A 20,188-nucleotide genomic window follows, 5' to 3' on the forward strand; every position below is an offset into this window, starting at 1 on the left:
TCACTCTTTTACCATTCTCTTTCTGTGTCAACTGCCTTTAGACATTCTGCATGAAAGAAAAAAAAAAAACCTAGTTCTTCTTCATTACTAAAGGATCTTTTTTTTAAACTTTTTTTTTTTGTTTTAAGATTTATTTATTATATGTGAGCACACTGTAGCTGCTGTCTTCAGACACTCCAGAAGAGGGTGTCAGATTTCATTACAGATGGTTGTGAGCCATCATGTGGTTGCTGGGATTTGAACCCAGGGCCTTCAGAAGTGCAGTCAGTGGTCTTAACCGCTGAGCCACCTCTCCAGCCCCATTTCTAAAGGATCTTATTTGAAAAATAATCATATGTTGGTGTGGTGGTTTGAATGAGAATGAGGTCATATGTTTGAATGTTTGGTCTCCAGTTAGTGGAGCTGTTTCAGGAGGATGAGGGGTGTGGCCTTGTTGGAGAAGATATCTCAAAGGGGATGGGCTTTAAAGTTTCCAAAGACTCTTGACATTCTCAGTGGGCTCTCTCTCTGCCTCCTGCTTGAGGATAAAGATGTTCTAGCCACCATGCCATTGCTCAGCCAACACCATCATGAACTCTAATTCTTTAAAACTATAAGCCCATTTGTTTTATAGGTTACCTTGGTCATGATGTTTCATCACAGCATATACCCAAAAGATGCTCTACCATCCCACAAGGATACTTGCTCAACTATGTTCATAGCAGTTTTATTCATAATAGCCAGAAACTGGAAGCAACCCAGATATCCCTAACCCAAAGAATGGATACGGAAAATGTCGTTCATTTATGCGATGGAATACTACTCAGCTGTCAAAAACAAGGACATTATGAATTTTCCAGGCAAATGGGTAGAACTAGAAAATATCACCCTGAGTGAAGTAACCCAGACCCAAGATGATTTTCATGGTATCTACTCACTTATAACTGGATATGAGCCATAAAGTACAGGATACCTAAGATACATTCCACGGACCCAAAGAAACCAAATAACAAGGAAGGCCCAAGAGAGGATGATCAAATCTTTCTCACAAGGGAAAATAAAATAGATATTGGAGGTGGATGGAGGGAGTAAACTTGGTAAGGGGGGGTGAAAAAGGGAGCAGGACATGGGGGCAGAGAGGGAGAACAGGGGAGACAGAACTGAAATCAGAGGTAGGGGGAGCACTCTCTAGTACATGCTAGAGACTGGGATGGTTGGAAGCCCCAGGGTGGCTCTGAGGGCCATTCCATCTCAGACTACTAGTAGTGGGGGTATATGGATCCTAAAGTGGCCACTTCCTGTAGTTAGGCAGGACCTCCGATGGAGGGATAAGGACAGTACCTTACAAACCTTTGACCTAAAATGTGTCCTGCCTACAACATGTACAGGGACAAAGATAGAACAGAGATGGAAGGTATGGCCAACCAATGACTGCCCTAAATTGAAACCCATCCCATGAGCAAGAACCAATTCCTGATACTATTAATGTTACTCTGTTATGCCTGAAGACAGGAGCCTAGCATAACTGTCCTCTGAGAGGGTCCCCACAATAGCCAATGGAAAGAGATGCAGAGACCCACAGCCAAACATTGGATGAAACTTGGGGCATCTTGTAGAAGAGTTGCAGGAAGGACTGAGGAACCCAAATAGGATAAGGACTCTACAGAAAGACCAACAGAGTCAACTAACCTTAGGAGTTCCCAGAGACTGAACCATCAACCAAAAAGTGAGTATGGGCTGGACCTAAACCTCCTGCACATATGTAGCAGTTGTACAGCTTGGTCTCCATGTAGGTCCTCCCAACAACTGGAGCTGGGGTTGTCCCTGATTCTTTTGCCTGCCTATGGATCCTCTCCTCTAACTGGGCCACCTTGTCTGCTCTCAGTGGGAGAGAATTTGTCCCTGTCTTTTAGTGATTTGATGTGCAATTTGGTTTTAATTAGATTATCGTGAGTTTTTTTTTAGTTGTAAATTTCCATTTGATGCTTTAAATATTTTTTTTTTTTTTTTTTTAGTTTTAAAGATTTATATAGCGTGTGTGTGTGTGCATGTGTGTGTGAAGGTCAGAGGCCAACACTCAGGAGTTATTCTGTCTTTTCACCATGGGTTCCAGGGATATGCCCTTTTATCTACTGAGCTATTTTGCTGGCTTTCTATGTTCAATTTGTTTTGAGAACGTTTGTAATTATTTATTAAAAACTTTTTTATGAAAGTTGCTTTGAAATTCTTCTCTAATTAGCTTTGTGGTATTCATTTTCTTTCCAATCTGTCTGAGATCTGCATTTGAAACCTTCATATTTCTTGGTATGGGAAGGAATTTTCAGTTTGAATCCAAACATGTGAGTTTTAATTTATGATTCTGGACCTTAGTCACATCTTATATTTGGCCAGGCATTTTGTGACCACTGTAGTATGTGAAGGTGGGCATGCATTGCTGGCACGTGGAAGAGTATGCTTTGATTCCTCATTTGGCCTTTCCTGACACCCCCCCCCAGCGGTATCTGGTAAAGCAATACACTTTATTACAGCCTGCTAATGGAAGATAGTTGTAAGGAAGATAGTTTTTGCTGGTGAAGGTAAGGTGGGAGTGAACCATGGTTTCTTTTGTGGTGCTTGGCTCAAGTAGAACAGTTTTTATGTTAAAAAAAAAATCTGGCCGGGCGTGGTGGCGCACACCTTTAATCCCAGCACTCGGGAGGCAGAGGCAGGTGGATTTCTGAGTTCGAGGCCAGCCTGGGCTACAGAGTGAGTTCCAGGACAGCCACGACTACACAGAGAAACCCTGTCTCGAAAAAAAAAAAAAATCTGTTGAACTAACCAGTACCCCGGAGCTCTTGTCTCTAGCTGCATATGTATCAGAAGATGGCCTAGTCGGCGATTACTGGAAAGAGAGGCCCATTGGACACACAAACTTTATATGCCCCAGTACAGGGAAACGCCAGGGCCAAAAGAATGGGAATGGGTGGGTAGGGGAGTGGGGGGAGGGTATGGGGGACTTTTGGGATAGCATTGGAAATGTAATTGAGGAAAATACGTAATAAAAAAATATTAAAAAAAAAGTTAATCAATAGTTCCATAGGAAAAAAATTCAACATCAACATATATGTTTTCATATCTATATACAGATAGAATATATATTTATGTGATGATATATTCGCAAACACTTTAAATATATTTAAAAATAAATTAAGATGATTCAAAAAAAAATCTGTTACTAGGTTGGTCCTTTGCAGGCTTCCAGGCAGGGAGTATTGGTCTGCTTCCCTGTCAACTTCTATACTATCCAGTTTGGATGTATGTGACTAAAAGCAAACCAAGAGCACTCACTGCTCTAGCATTCCTAGGGTCTCAAGGTTACCAAACAGTCTCTACTTTCTGGAGTATCTTGTGGTACCTTTCCCCCACTACAATGTATTATAATATTAGTTGTATTAACAAGAAGCGTAAGGAACGTATATCTAATCCAACTTACCTTCACAGAAGTAGAAACCCACGTGATTCGTTTGGATATACTAATTTGACTAAGTCATTCTATAGTTTAAAACCACCTAATAGTTTCCACTACCAACAGCATCATATTCTAAAATAAAAACCTCACTGAGGACGAGAGACTATGCGATGAAGTCATACATTCTTAAAAGTCCACCATTGTTCTTAAAAGCAATACACATTCTGAGTGTTTCATGATTTCAGAATCAGGGCTTATATTTGTACATTTCTTATTTCAATGCGCAATCTGGTAAATGATACATTTTCTTCTTAAAGGTTGTTTTACAGCCTGAAGTATGGTATGCTAGCACAGGCTTTGAGTGTGTGTATATCTGTGTGTGTGCGCGTGCGCGCGCGCGTGCACATGTGTGCACACATGTCCTGTGCCAAGTGTATAAAGCTGTCAATATTAGAATAGCTGGAATAGTACTTACCTTCCATAGGTAACCGGCGCCGTATGGCCAGACGCTCCATTTTTCGCTGTGTCTCTGCTAGGCTAAAAAGAACTCCATATACATATTGGCGAGCTGACCGAAACAGGAGAGCAGCTGGAGGCAGCTCCATGTTACATTCATCCTCAATACATACAGGGATTTTAATCTCACCCTAATAAGAAAATGGTCCAGGGAAAAGAAAAACATGAATTCTTCAAGGTTTAGAATAATGAACTGTAGCTTCTGGAGTTAAGTAATTTACTGTTTGTATTCAGAGAGATTTTCAGATTAAAAGGAAGAAGCCCTACTGACTACAGCCAGCTTTCATTTGTAAAGTTCATATCTAATGGACTATAGTTGACTATCAGGGAGAATCTACCTTAGCCATTTTGTTTGTTTTGTTTTGTTTTCTTTTTAAGATAGGTTCTCACTATATAACTCTGGGTGGACTGGGACTCATTCTGTAGACCAAGTTGGCTTGGAACTCAGAGCTCCACCTGCCTCTGCTTCCAGATTGCTGGGATTAAAAGCTTGTGCTACCATGCCTGGCTTAGACATTTGGTTGGTAATTTGTGTGTTAAGACCAGAGGAAAGGAGAAGGCATATAGAAGTATCAGAAGAGATAAGGAACAGGGGGAAAAGACCATTCCTTAGATGACGCCTCCAGAACCAGTCTATCAACTTAGTACATCCCTTCAAAGTTTACAATTTATACTTCTCTCTTAGCATCTTTATTCATTGCTTAGTCCCAATTCCTACTAACTTCCCCTTTTCTGAGGCCCTTAATACAATGAAGGGCACAAACATACACACTTTCCTTGTACCTCTTGAGATACATTGATCAGTGGGCTGGGGATATAGCTTCATGCTACAGTGCTTCTCTGGAATGTGCAAGACCCTAGGCTCAATCTCTAGGACTACTTCCCCTGAAGAAAAATAACAATTATCAGACTTTTATCTAGTAGACTTCATAACTTACTCTCAGTAAATATGAGATCCATCAGAGAACAGGAAGGTAGATAGGTATATGTTCTCTCACCTTAGTAAGGACGTGGTAAATATATGGATACATAAGACCCCTTCGGTGTCTGTGCTCAGCAACCCTCAAGACTTCTGGAGCTACTGGAGGTAAGGGTGGAATGGTGATATCCATGTGGTTCCTTGTAGACATAGATAACAGAGATGGGATATGAGGTTCACTTTCAGCTACGGTGCTTTCTGAAACTCCAGCATCAGCAGGCTGTACCCAAGCCCCTCTGTCACCACTGGGATCTTCCCATCCAGGCTGTTGTTGAACTGCTTCTGTGATTTGTCTAAAATAAAAAAGAAACAGCATAAGACAGGAAAGGGAAGTTAATGAAGATATTTCCATTCAAGTCCTGATCACAAGGACTTGTAAAATTCTCTGATGGTCAAGATTCTGGGTTAGGACTGGACTTGACACCTTTCCTCTCAGTGATCACCACTTCTCCTGTCCTTCTTCACCTGACACAGACCAAAGAAAAAAATGTCATGGAAGTCACTCTAAATTCTTTTTTTTTTTCTTTTTGGTTTTTGTTTTGTTTTGTTTTGTTTTTCGAGACGGGGTTTCTCTGTGTATGTAGTCCTGGCTGTCCTGGAACTCACTCTGTAAACTAGGTTAGCCTAGAACTCAGAAATCCACACACCTCTGCCTCCTGAGTGCTCGGATTAAAGGCATGTGCTATCACTGCCCGGTTCTTTATACTTTTAAGATGTCATGTTTACTCTAGCCATATATAGTCTAAGAAAATAATTAAGATTTTAATCTCAAAGTAGCTCTATCTCTTTAGAGTAATACTCTAAATATAATCAAGCCAGTATATGAGACCTATACTACTAAGGAACTATTTCAATATTTCAATTATATAAATTCTTTCATTCTTTTAACTTTCAACCTATGTTCCTCACAGACTGAAAAACGACAGGATTGTTATGTAGCACATCCATGTTAGGATTTCCTAAGCAAATGCCTTTCTTATATGGCTTGGCTATCTGAAATCGAGCACCTGCAGAAGGATGAAGGGCAAAGAGTAACAAAAGGAAGCCAAGAACATCCACCTCTCCACATTTCTTCTGAATGCATTTCTTATGGTTGTTTACATAGACACTTACTCAGAACCAGCTCCATTTGCCTCGTCACCATCAGAGGAAGAGGAATGGGAAGAATCTGGTCCCAAAGGAGGTGAAGTTTTGGAAGTCAGGCAGTTAGGAAACTGGGATGTATTAGAGTCATAAGAAACAGCCCAATTGGCAAAGGAATTGTCCTGCAGCATGGCATCCTCAGAGAAAGCATGGGATTCCCCCACACTATGGGAGAAGAGAAGAGACGAGTTGGGTCCCATTGGAAATGGTGGTGGATATTTCATTTTCTGGGGCACTTGGCGAGAAAACTAAAGAATAAAACAGACAGGAAAGCTATTTAACATTTTACCAGGATACAGGATGGTTTCCTCAGAAGCTGTGATGTAGATGATACCAGTAGTAGGAACTGTTGAGGTATGAAGTACCTACTGAAAATATTAAGAAATAATTCTGACTGTGATATCTGAATAGAATTTACCTGATCCAAGAAAATTAATGAAACTAGATCCCTTTGAAATATTTTGTGACATTATACAACACACACACACACACACACAGTGTACTGGTGTTTACTAATTTGGATGCTCTCTTTCAATAGTCTTCTGGCCTCAAGGTACAAAACATAAAACCTGCATAGTCTAATTAACTCTGAATCATCCTAACTCCTCAATTCAGATTATAAAAATCAGCAATGAGTCTCAGTCTAACATAAGCAAGTGATCCTAATCCCCTTAATGAATATATAATCAACAAATGCTTACCATTGGCTTTCCAGGAGAAATAGGGCCCATCTGATTCCGTGGAAGGGGAGGATTTCCAAGTCGATTATTTCGAAAGCCTGAAGCCAAGAGAAGTGCCACGCTTCAGCAATCCTAATCATTTTTACCATATTTATTACATTGTGTTAAACCATCACTGCATTAAAAAGCCTGTTATAAAGTTTATGATCTGAAGATGTGGAACAGTGGTAGGTCAGTTGCTCTGCATACACAGAGCCACTGGTTAGATCCCTAACATTGCAAAAAGTTATAATTCACTGGTCTGCTATCACAGGCTATTCCACAAATCTGGCTTTTTGTACCTTGTGGGATTTCTTGACACTGTCTTTGATACCCTCAAGATATCTAAACTGGGCGCATGAGACTGAGATTATGTACGGGTATATTCACAAGCTGTTCCTTAGATGATATATATTCAATATTAATTCCTTCGAACTGAGTTCCCAGTTCACTTTAATAAACCTGTCAAATTTATAATGGCAACAATTAATCAAAGTCTTTCTATCAAGAAAGTAAGTAACATGAAGTTTCTGTGGTGAGATAGCATCTGTCTGGTGTAATACTGGTAGAATGAATAAGTGGCATACTAGGGATCCTGTACAAGGTATTTAATCTGCTCATAACCCTACATACAAATGTGAAGTGAAGCGATCACACAACTAGCACGGAATAGAAGAATTTAAAATTGACAGGGCTATTTTTACATGCACCAGGTCACAATGAGGGTTAGGATTAGAAGCCCAAGCTAGGGAAATGGCATTATCCCCCCACCTATAAATGTGAAAAGGCAGGACACCAGCAGAAACAAGGGGTTCCATTCTGACCCTAAGGAATAAACTCAATTTAACAGCAGCTGGAAGCCTTACCTAGAAAGGAAGGACCCACTGGCAGTGAAGAGAGTTTGGTTGTGACTGAATAGTACTCAACTGCTTTCTTGAATCGTTCTATTTTGTCTTCTGTCCTAGACTGGATGTTGGAACATCAGATTTTCAGAAAAAGAAACAACACAAGAGTGTCTTTTTCATACAATATACACATTGAAAGTCAAAATGATAACAGAAACAAAATATTTAAAGAAACCCAAAAAAAGCAAAAGATCAGGTAGGAAAAAAAAAAAAACATTAATCCCAGCACTCAAGAGGCAGAGGCAGGCAGATCTCTGTGAGTTTGAGGCCAGTTTAATTTACATAGTCAGTTACAGGCCATCTAGGGCTACACAGTGAGATGCTGTCTCTAAAACAAAATATAAGCAAATGTCATGTCCTTCTCCCAATCCACTGTACCTTCAAACCTATAAGCCTAGTTCCACACCTGTGGCCTTCAACAATCTTCATATGTAAATCCCCTAACATGTCAAGTCATTTCTTCTCTTTCCCATCCCTTCCTCCCTTTTCTCTCATCTGCAAATCACAAGTCTAATTCTAGGCCATGGCCATGGCCATGAACTCTCTTTGCTTTTGAGACACTTTGCCAGGATAAGTCTCTTCCTCCCTTTCCCATCACCCCTTTCCTCAAAACTCCAATTCTCTTCCTCCTGGTGTAACCACCTCCACATCCAAAGACATAGCTCTAGATCTGTGGCCTTAGAACCTGCTTTCATCAAGACTCATCTTTAGCCAGGTGTGGTGGTGCACGCCTTTAATCCCAGCACTCAGGAGGCAGAGGCAGGCGATTTCTGAGTTCGAGGCCTGCCTGGTCTACAGAGTGAGTTCCAGGACAGCCAGGGCTACACAGAAAAACCCTGTCTTGAAAAAAACAAACAAAAACAAAAACAAAAAAAGACTCATCTTTGACTGACTCTTTCCTCTCCCATCCTTCTCTCTGTTGGCTGCCATCTGTGCACCTACAGGCCTAATTCCAGAACCGTTTGGGAGCTGTAGGGTTTCTATTGCTAAAGTAAAACATTATGACAAAAACAATGTGGGGAGGAGAGGGTTTAGTTCATCTTACAACTCTCAGGTCACACTCCATCACTGAGGGAAATCAGAGCAGGAACTAAAGGCAGGAGGAACCTGAAGGCAGCAGCTGATGTAGAGGCCATGGAGGAATGCTGCTTACTGGCTTGCTTCTCTTGTATTACTCTGCCTGCTTTCTTATAGAACCCAGGACCACCAGCCAAGGGTATGGAACTGCCCATGGTAATCTGTAACCTCTCAAATCAACCATCAATCAAAGAAAGTGCCATAGGCTTGCCCACAGGCCAATCTGGTGGGGGCATTTTCTTAACTGAATGATTCCAGCTTGTGCTAATTTGACATAAAACGAATGACAATTAACCCTTTATCAACTTGACATATAAATGTATTATTGTTAAACCATAACCTTTTCTTTCTTGTTCATCCCCAAGATCTCATATTAATATTGATATCACAATATAAAACATACTTAACTTTAAAAGTCTCTTAAAACATCTAAGGTCTCTTTCAACATTCGATTCCTCTCCAAAATACTCAAAGCCTCTCAAAAATATCTAAAGTCTCTTAACTATGGGCTCCTTTTTAATTTTTTAAACATATACTTTTAAAAAAATTTTATTTACTTATTTTTTTACATACACATGTGCATGAACACAACACAGCATGCATATGGAGGACAACCTCTGAGAGAATAACTCTTCTTCCACTGTGGGTCTGAGGAGCATGTGCAGGCAGGTCATCAGACTTTCACAGCAAGCAGTATTACCAACTAAGCCATTTGGCCAGCCCTTGTCAATCTCTTCAAAGAACCAAAGTTTTGTCTGACAATTCTATATATTTTTAAAAGTTTCATTGTTTTTACTTTATATGTATATATATGGCATGTATACTGCCAACAAAGGCCAGAAGGAGAGGTGTTAGATCCTGTGAAACTGGAGTGACAGAGGGTTCTTACTTGCCATGTACTGGGAACTGAACCCAGATAGTCGGCAAAATAAAGAAATAGTCCAAACAAACACACAAACAAAACAAATAAAACCACCAAGTGTTATTATCCACTGAGCCATCTCTCCAGCCCCTGTATTGTTCTTTTAGTGTCTATTTTTATTAATGTCTACCTCCATTTTTATTATTTCTTGCTATCTGGGGCATTTGGGTTTGGCTTCTTTTTCTAGAGTCTCAGGGTACATCATTAGGTTCTTTTTTTTTCAGGATATCTGATATTTTGAAAAATCATATATTTATTTAGCGTGTATATGCACATATGTGATGTCAGAGGACAACTTGTAGTCAGTTCTCTCCTTCATCTCATGAGTTGCAGTGATTGAACTAAGTTCACTACGTTGACAGCAAGTGTCTTTACACACTGAGCCATGCTGATAGGTCTCCGACAAGTTTCGTTTTGTTTTTTGAAACATGGTTTCTCTGTGTGACCCTGGCTGTCCTGGAACTAGTTTGATTAATCCAGGCTGACCTCGAACTCAGAGATCTGCCTGCCTTTGCCTCTCAAGTGTTGGGAGTAAAGGCCTGTGCTACCACCACCTAGCTGTTGTTTGATTTTTAAAATGCAAGCCAGGTACAACTTTACATTTTACTCTTAGGACTGAATGGATGGAGTCCCAGATATGCTGTGCTATTTTCATTTGATCCTAAAAATTTTTAATTTTCTCTCTCACTTATCTTATGACACAAATGTATATTGTTTCTTAGCCAAGTATTGTGTATTTTCTGAGGTTAGATTTTCTGTTTATTTCTAGGTTTATTCCACTGTTGTCTGATGGTTTCCATTGCTGCGAAGAGGTACTGTGACCAAGTTAAACATTTAATTGGAACTGGCTTTCAGATTCAGAAGTTTAATCATTATCAACATGGCGGGAAGCACAGCAGCATGCAGGCAAACATAGTGTTAGAGAGAGTTCTGCATCTTGATCCAAAGACAAACAGGAGACTGGATTTTTCTTCACACTGGGTGTACCTGGAGCATTTAAGACCTCAAAGCCCTGCCTTGACAGTGAAAAACTTCCTTTCAGAAGGGCATATTTTCTCCAATAAGGCCACACCTCCTAATAGTACCATTCCCTATAGAGCAAACACTCAAACACAGAAGCCTTTGGGGAGCCAAACTTATTCAAACCACCACATTCCCCTCCCTGGCCCCTCTATAGGCTAGTAGCCATAACATAATACAAAATGCATTTAGTCCAACTTCAAAAGTCCCCATAGTCTATCACAGACTCAATGTTTAAAAGTGTAAAGTTCAAAGTTTCTTCTGAGATTCATGCAATCTCTTAAGTGTAATCTCCTATAACCAAAAAGTAGATTACACACTTCCAACATACCATGGCACAGGATATAGATTACCATTCCAAAATGTAGGGATAGGAGCATAGTAAGGAAATACCGGAGCAAAGTAAGACCAAAAACCAGCTGGGCAAACTCCAGATACTGTATCTTCATGTCTGATGTCAAAAACCTTTTCAGATCTCTAACTCCTTATATCTTTATCAACTGCAACACACTTCTTTGTCTTTGGCTGATTCCACTCCATATTAGCATCTTTTCCCAGAAGGTATACCATAGCTCTGGTATCTCTAACATCTTATCTCTGAGGCATTTCAGGCTTCATGTTCACAGCTTTATGCAATGGCCTCTCTGGGCCTCCATGCAAGGTCACCCCTGCCACACATCTGGGCTCAGCAACTTCTTTACTTAGTCTGAGGGAGATTTCTTGACTCAAGCCACAGCCACATTACCAAAGCTGCCATGTTCTGTTTGCTGAGGCTGGAACAAGTTCCCCTTGTTCAATTACATCTTCACCAACTTTCTACTCAATGGTTTCCTTCACTGCCTGTCTTGGAAGACTGGGATGTCATGAAACTTCCTCTATAAACCAGGCTGGTCTTGAACTCAAGAGATCTCCATGCCTGTGTCTCCTAAGTGCTGGGAGTAAAGACTTGTACCACCATGCCTGGACCTTAGCTTTTCTTTAATTCTTTTTTATTATAGCTCTTTATAAGCATGGTGACTATGCCGTAAAATCTGGAACAAAAGCATATGCCATCCCACCTCAAGATCCAAATTAAAAGCCTTTGTCTTCCAGCCTTAAGTTCTGGATCAGGGAATATTGTCTTCATGCCTCAAGATCCAGATCAGGTGTGCCCTCCATTTCTGAACTGTAGTTCATTCCAAATATAGTCAAGATGACAACCGAGAATAGCCATCACAACTGATACAATACAGGAAATTATTTCAGATTTTTATTTGCTAAATATTGTTTTTCGGCCTATATTGTGGTAAATATTAGAGAAGGCTCCATGTGCTTATGAGGAAAAAGATACTTTATCTGTTAAATCTAATTGATCTATGTTATATTTTAGTTCTGAAGTTTGGGGTTTTTTTCCCTGATTTTTAATTAGGAAGAACTATTGAGGTATGAGAGTAGAATATTGAAATCTCCCAGTGCTATTGTATCAGAAATTATCTATATGTGTTTATGCATTTTAATGTAAAATTTTGAAATTTGAATTCCCATAATTTGATACATATATATTTACAATAATTATGTCCTTCTGATTCACCCTACAGCCTTCTTTAGCTCTCCTGACTAGTTTTGGTTTGTTATCTATTTTATCAGATATGAGAACTGCTATATCACTCTATTTACAGCTTCTATTTTATTGGAAATTTAGAATCTAGCCTTTTACATTCAGTCTTTCTTTGTTATATGAGATTCTTAAAGTTGGTAGGTAGTTGAATCTTGCTCTTAAATCCTGTGAGATAGCCTCTGTCTTTTAACTGCTAAGACCACTGCAGTAGAAGAGGGTTTGTTTGCTATTATTTCTGACTTTCCTTTGTGTTCTCATTGGTAGCTTTGGTCTTCTGCCCTGGTAGTACAGATGTTTGCTTGCTTAATGTGCTAGACATGACTGAGACCTCAGTTCTCCTATGTTCATCTATTGATTTCATGAAATTCATTCTTTCCTGTGTTCTTATGTGTGAAAATTTCTGCATTCTTAAACTCTGTACAGTGTTCCTTTTCTGCAGTTCTGGCTTAGTGATCATGAATTACCTTAATCTGTGACAGTTTTGAAAAGGTATTTCTCCATATATTTTAATAGATAATTGTGTTGATTATACCAATCTTGGTTGACAGTTGTTTAATTTCAATGCTTTTGATATATTGTTTTGTTGGTATTTTGGTATTTAGTTTTTCCTAGCTTTTAGAATTGCTGATGACAGGTCAAACACTATTCTGATGTTTCTGCTTCCGGATATTACATTGTGATTTTTGTTTATGGCATTTAGTACTGTTCCTTAGATTTGTTTATCTGATACCTGTATGACTATGTCACGCAGAGGTTCTCCTTTACTTGTATATATTTGGGATTCTGTACACTTCTTGTGGTTTGGATGTATATTTCTTTCTGTATGTTTGTGAAATTCTTTGCTATAATTTAATAGAATATGTTGTGTAAGCCATTTGATTTTATCTCAGCCTCTTCTTCTCTGCAACAGATTCTTCTTTGGTTTCTTGAGTATATTCCAGTCTTATTGGAAGTTTTGTTCAGATTTGTTGATTTTTTTTCTGTATACAAATGTGTATATATCATTGACCTGATCTTGTCTTTCATCCCTAAGACTCGTTTTCTTCTTTGTCTTACCTGTTGTTTCTTTATATGTTGTTTTTAATATAAGTGATTGATTGCTTCTTTCCATTTCCAAAATTTCTGTTTGGTTCTTTTTCTGTATTTTGATTTCCTTGGTTAATTTGGTCCCCATGATTTAAATTTTTCATCTAAGTTACTGATTCTTCCATCCACTTTGATTCTTGGTTTTGTAAATTTTTTTTGTCTGTGTCTTGAATTAAATATTTTTATTCTTTTACTCAAGTCCTCTATTTGATTGCTGATCCTTTCAAAATGTAGGACTGCCAAAACCTTTTCTGGGATTTCAACTAGTTTACCTTTTTTCTGTGTTTTTGAGAATACCTGTAGACATGTTGTAGTGAAGTACTGTTTCATGTTTCTGGAGTTTCTTTATTGTGTTTTACATATCTGTTGGAGTGTGTGTGCTCTCCAGTTTGTGGTCTTTTCTTTTGCACTGTTTTTACTTGTCTCTGCGTGGTACATGCATGTAAGTGTGCAGGTGTGCACACTCATGTACACAAATGTGGAATCCATAGGAGTACATCTGTTATCTTTCTTTTATCACTGTCTTATTGCCCTGAGACAGTATCTTCCACTAAATCAGAAGCTGGCAGTTTGAGGTAGGCTGAGTGGCCAATGAGCTCCCAGGATGTGCCTGTCTCTACACCTCTCCCTACCTACTACTGCGGTTTTAAGAACATGCAGCCATTCTTAGCTTTATTATATGGATGCTAGGGATTGGAAATATGATTCCCATGCTTATGCAGCAAGTGTTTTACTTGAGGCCATCTTCTCAGCCCCTGTTTGTTTTATTTTATATATGTCTTCCTAGTGGGTTGGAGAACCCACTTGGGTTCATGAAAATCCACTGCAGTAAAAATCATGATAGTTTGACAGTAGATGCAGTTAGCTGAAGGAAAATATACTGTCCTCCTGACTTACTTTCCTAATAAGGGTTGGAGATAAGAATACTTGTGCCCTAGTTGTGGAACAGGTAATATATTTAAATAGCATAGTAGGGAACTAGTGAGGTAGAGTGTTAGAGAAGAAAGAGTTGCAAGAAGAAGATTATGTGGGTTAGAGGTAGAAAAAACAGTAGAACAAGTGTACAAGTTACTCACAATATACAAGTTACCCTAGTATACATGTTAAGGGGTCTAAAAGGGTAAATATTCACACTCTTATACTCATACTCTCACTCTCTCTCTCTCTCTCTCTCTCTAAAAGGGTAAATATTCACACTCTTATACTCACACTCTCTCTCTCTCTCACACACACACACACACACACACACAAGAAATAAAAGATTAAAAAATAAAGTGTATAAAAACAGAAGCAATAAAATGAAACAGAAGGTATTAAACTCTTAGTCAAAGCTTCCTTCTGGTTTGGAGAAAACCTGTCCTCCGTGTTTGCCTTAGATCTATCAGGTGGCCAACTTCCTGTGAAGAACACAACTCCTCCTGCTCCATCTGCCAAGGTGCAGAAAGTCTCAGCTTTGCACTCTCAGCACATTTCCATCACTCTGCAGAGGCTGCTCAGCTTGGTGGCTTTTGCTCTGATTCTGAAGCACAGCAGTTTTCATTCTTTGTCTTCCTATTTCTGGAGGTTGCTACTGGTTGCTGGGGACAACTTCGGAGTGGCTCTTGTTAGCTTTGGGGTCTTTCCTGCCTGTTTCTCATCCATTCAGCTTCTGTGGGGCTCTGGTCTCGTTTCTTGCATCTGCACGTCTCTGTCAGTGCCAAGGCATGCACTTTATTCTGTCTCCTGCATAGGATCCATTTCTCTATATCTTCCAGAGTATCATCTAGGCTCATCTCTGTCCCTGCTTCTGTGCTGGGACTAAAGGTATGTACTACCATTCCTGGAAGGCTAAGGCAATTTTCTTTGTCATTGAAGCACTTCTTTTCCTCTGCTATTTATTTATTTATTTATTTATTTATTTATTTATTTATTTATTTATTATCTATTTGGTAATCTTGAATTTCCTTCATGGACTTCTTTTTTATATTGGTCATTTTATTTACATTTCAAATGTTGTCCCTCTTCCCGATTTCCCCTCTGCAACCCCCCTATCCCATCCTCCCACCTCCTGCTTCTATGAGGGTGCTCCCCTACCCCCACCCACTCACCCACTCCACCTCATCACCCTAGCATCCCCCTACACTGGGTCATCAAGCCTCCAACAGGACTAAGGGCCCCCCTCCCACTGATGCCAGATAAGGCCATCCTCTGCTACTTATGCAGCTAGAGCCATGGGTCCTTCCATGTGTACTCTTGGTTGGTGGTTTAGTCCATGAGAGCTCTGGAGGGCCTGGTTGGTTAATACTGTTGTTCGTCCTATGGGGTTGCAAAACCTTTCAGCTCCTTCAGTTACTTCCTCTAACTCCTCCATTGGGGCCCCTGTGCTCAGTCAGGTGGTTAGCTGCAAGCATCCTTATCTGAATTGGTCAGGCTCTTGTAGAGCCTCTCAGGAGACAGCTATACCAGGTTCCTGTGAACAAGAGCTTTTTAGCATCAGCAATATTGTCTATGTTTGATGTCCGCAGATGTGATAGATCCCTAGGTAGGGCAGTCTCTGGATGGCCTTTCCTTCAGTCTGGATTTCCGAAGCTCTTCTCTATTTCTCTCTTTGAGATAAAGGCTATGTTTTTTTTTGTTTTTTTTTGTTTTTCTCACTTTGGCTTTCTCATTGACTGGCTCACTCTGATGCAGCCATCTTGTTCAGAAGTCCGAAGCATAGTCATTAAAAAGAACTGTGTCCTTCCCTTTCTCTTGATGTATTATTGGCATAGAATTTCATTTCGTTGCCCATCCTAGCTTAGAATTTACTATGTAGCCTAAACTGGCCTCAGACTTATGACCCTCCTTCTTCAGCCTCTAGATTGCTGGAATTCTAGGTAGGCACTACCATGCCCCACTAAGTATAATCAGTCTAATACATGTTCAATTTCTACAGTTGGTACTCTATGTGTAACTTTCTACCCTGATGCTGATTTTACTAATGTATTGATGTCTGAATGGTTCCATATTTTATTATTGTGAATATATCATACTCATAATCATTTATAACCTAACATTTAGGCTATTTTTCAAATTTGGCTATTATAAGTTATACAATGAACAGATACAATGCCCATTTGGTTTTTTGCTAGATTGTAGATTATACCTTAGAAAACTCCATAAAAATGAAATTCTTATCTCAAAAGGCATGAACATTAAAACCAAAATCACTTAAACATACAAAACTATGATGTGACATAATTACGTATTTACCAAAAAGGCTAAAATTAAAGACAATTAATATTAAACAATGGTAAGGATAGTGTGAAATAAATTCTACCACACTAGTAGTAGGACTGTTCATTGGTACAGTTTGGACTATAGTATAGCAGTCTCTTACAAAATCAAATATACATTTACCATATGATATTGCAATCCTACCCAAGATAAATGATATTGTATATCTTCTAAAATACATAAACTGTTGATAACAGTTTTATTCATAAATTTCTCAAACTGGAAACTCAAAAGTCTATCTATAGAAAATGGGTAACTTGAGGCACCATCAAAAATAGAATATGATAAGATGTTAAAAAGAAAGAAATCATCTTTATTCTTCATGGAAATGCAAATCAAAACTACTTTCAGATGACATCTTACTCCTGTCAGAATGGCTAAGATCAATAACACAAGAGACAGTTCATGCTGGTAAGGATATGAAATAAGGGGAACACTCCCTTTTTGCTGGTGGGACTGCAAACTTGTGCAGATACTTTGGAAATCAGTGTAGCAGTTCCTTAGGAAGATTGGACCTCAACATCCAGTTCTAATACTCTTGAACATATACCCAAAACTGTATCTTACTAAAGAGATATTTGCTTGTCCCTGTTGCTCTAGTCATAATAGTCAGAAATTGGAAACAGCCCAGATGTCCATAAACAGAAGAAAAGATAGAGAAAATGTGGTACATTTACATAACAGAATATTATTTAGCTGTTAGGAAAAGTGTAATTATGAAATTTGCAGGTATATGGATGGAACTAAAAGAAGATAAAAATCTCCCTGAGTGAGGTAATACAGACATGGCTTCTTACCCCTAACCAAGAAGCAAGTATCTCAGGCTATATTCCCATTGTTTCATCTTATATGTGAATGTTAGCATCTAAGCTTTCAATACATGTGCCACAATCTGAATAACTACAGAGGTTAGGTTCATAGCGAGGATCATGGAGAAGGAACAAATCTCATAATAAAGGGAAAATAGAATATGCTTGTTACAGGAAATATTAAAAAATGAACCCGCCAACTCTCAGTGGGGCCAGACCATGCTCCCTCGCTCCTGCCACTGCCAACAACTCTCTAGAGCTAGCCCCTGTGCCAGGTGATCTCACTGGCTCGGTCTCTCGGCCTGCCAACTTGCCAGCCCTGTGAGGCCACATGGTTCCCACGGGGCCATCTCTTAGCCAGGGCCCCGAGTTCTTCTCACTTTCACACAATGCCCCATGTACCCCTGGTTAGCCATCTATCTCAACACCTAATTACCCGGTAGAATCATGACTCTTAATACTTAATTAGCCAATCAGATTTATGTATCAATAATAACACAATTTACAAGATGCCAATTCAATAATTTCAGAGCCAAATGATAACGATAAAGCTTTAACCCAATTATTGTAACCTTTTGATAACACCACGTCAGCCTCCATTCTGGTTCTCTCTCCTCAGACCACTCTCTCTGTCTCCTCAACTCCTCACTCTGCCTCTCTTCTCCTGTCCAATCACAAACCTCCCACTGCCCTAATGTGATTGGACAGGGAAAATCCTGCAACATATACTGTTATGGAGAGAAAAAGGGAAAACTCAAATAAAGCGGTTAAATAGGGAGGAGCATGGGAGAGAAGGGTATAGGAGGGAATATGGTGAGGATCAAATAGTACTAAAGGAATTTTTGAAAAACCATATGATGTGGAAGCTTCCTACAATGTATGTATCTTATGTACATGATATATATATTTATATACATACATACATATATATGTATGTATGTGTGTGTGCATACACACACATACACATGAGAAAGGAATCTAAATGTAGCTACCAAATGGTAGAAGAGCTGAAAAGCTGATGTCCCAATTAGACATGCCACCATGAAAAGTCTCCAGTGCCAATAATGGGTTAAATCATGTTGTTTACCAAAGGGATTCCCAAACTTCCCAGGCTATTGCCAAGGCTACTGAGTTGCTCTCCACAACCTGATAGTAAGGCCCTTATTGGTGAAGATAGCACTTACATATGTAATAGAACACGGAGAAGTCAAGCTGGAGCCTAACTAGAAGCTCCACACATACTGACTAGTGTTCATGGTGTTGGGAGGTTGCTTGCTACTGGAGGAGATATAATAATATCACAGCAATAAACTCTGTGACCTACAACAGTGCCTGCCAGAGACAATGCTACAACTGTAGCATTAGACTATGGGAATAACTAACCACTTGCTAAAAAACATTGGATTCGAGGGCCACTCCATGAGATGGAACCAACATTTGATATTGCTAAAGTGGCCAAGAACCTGATATTAGACAAGGCATGGCCTAGGGGAAACCTATTACTATTATTCTGTTAAGGAAATGGGACAACAAAATGACTCTTAGTGATATACTGCTATATCTATACATCAGTCCCTTGCTCGGCCATCATCAGAGAAACTTCTTGTTATAGTAGATGGGAACTGACATAGAGACCCAAACTGAACAATGTGCAGACAGTGAGAGACTTTGTAATATCCAATGCTATAAGGGATGTCTCCATCCCCAAGGGCCCAGGAAGATAAGCAGAAATACTGTTAAGAGTGGGAGGTGCTAAATGACTCCAAGAAAACAGTGTCTTCCAGACATAACAGGACTGATGTATATATGAACTTACAGAGACTGAGGAAGCATACACGGGTTCAAGCCAAACAGGGTAGAGTCTTAGTACTGAGAGGGAGATGTGACCATGGTCTCTCTCCTATCCAAGAGGCAAGTATCTCAGGCTACATTCCTCCCATCATCAATATAAGAGAATATATTGTTCACCATACAGCTAATTCTAAAAGGTAAACAGAAGCAGTCAGATGGATGAAGTCTAGGGCCTAAAGTACGTTGATACAATACTGAAATCAGCATTTCTTTTTTTTTCAAGGATCAGTGATCTGTTTATTAGTTCAAATTATCAGCATTTCTTGTTCTTTTGATATTTCCCGGTAAGAACACAATGCAAAAATATAACCCCAAACTATTCACTTGCAGGGAGAAGGAAAATTCCAAGAGAAGCACCAATCTAGTTCTGGCTGGAGGAATGACAAAAGACTTTCAGAAACTAAGAGAGTATTCAAAAATCTTATTTTCTAGTCTTTTTTTGCTTTCCTGTTTCTTTTGAGGCTAGCCTAAATCAAACATTTGGCAGTAGAAACAAAAGGGAAACAGCAGGAAACTAAGATGGAAGGACAAACCCCTTCCTCTTTGATTGGAGGAGCAATGCTTTATTTGATGTAATTTTCTCTTCTATCCTGCTATAGTCACAAAAAGTTTGGATAATTAATGTCTTGACTTTATGGCAGGAGGACTGAGAAGGGAGGAGCTCAAAAAACAAAACACTAAGTTATTTCTAAACAGCTCAGTTCACCACTGAACTGCAAGTGCACACAGGTAGCAAAAACAACAAACCCAGAAGACCCCAGGCTCTATGAATTGAATTACAAACAACACCAATATCAGACAAAACAGTTACTATGATCAACACACACCTTTAATAATAACATTATATATTAGCAGCCTTAGTTCTCCAATCAAAAGACACAA

At 39.3% G+C, this 20,188-nt stretch overlaps 1 protein-coding gene across 2 annotated transcripts in view; it reads right to left on the minus strand.

The window, feature by feature from the left end:
• Fam120c (family with sequence similarity 120 member C) overlaps positions 1 to 20,188 on the minus strand; it is a 123,963-nt gene that overhangs the window by 41,701 nt on the left and 62,074 nt on the right. For both annotated transcript variants that reach the window (XM_021152990.3, XM_029473215.2), the window contains exons 5-9: positions 7,651 to 7,750; positions 6,767 to 6,843; positions 6,036 to 6,313; positions 4,942 to 5,215; positions 3,903 to 4,074 (exon numbers count right to left, since the gene is read on the minus strand). In XM_021152990.3, coding sequence (XP_021008649.1) covers positions 3,903 to 4,074; positions 4,942 to 5,215; positions 6,036 to 6,313; positions 6,767 to 6,843; positions 7,651 to 7,750 — 901 coding nt within the window. The remainder of the gene's footprint in view (positions 1 to 3,902; positions 4,075 to 4,941; positions 5,216 to 6,035; positions 6,314 to 6,766; positions 6,844 to 7,650; positions 7,751 to 20,188) is intronic.

The sequence above is a fragment of the Mus caroli genome, unplaced genomic scaffold (assembly GCF_978045245.1).
Source record: "Mus caroli unplaced genomic scaffold, Mus_caroli_1 scaffold_5, whole genome shotgun sequence".
Taxonomy (NCBI): domain Eukaryota; kingdom Metazoa; phylum Chordata; class Mammalia; order Rodentia; family Muridae; genus Mus; species Mus caroli.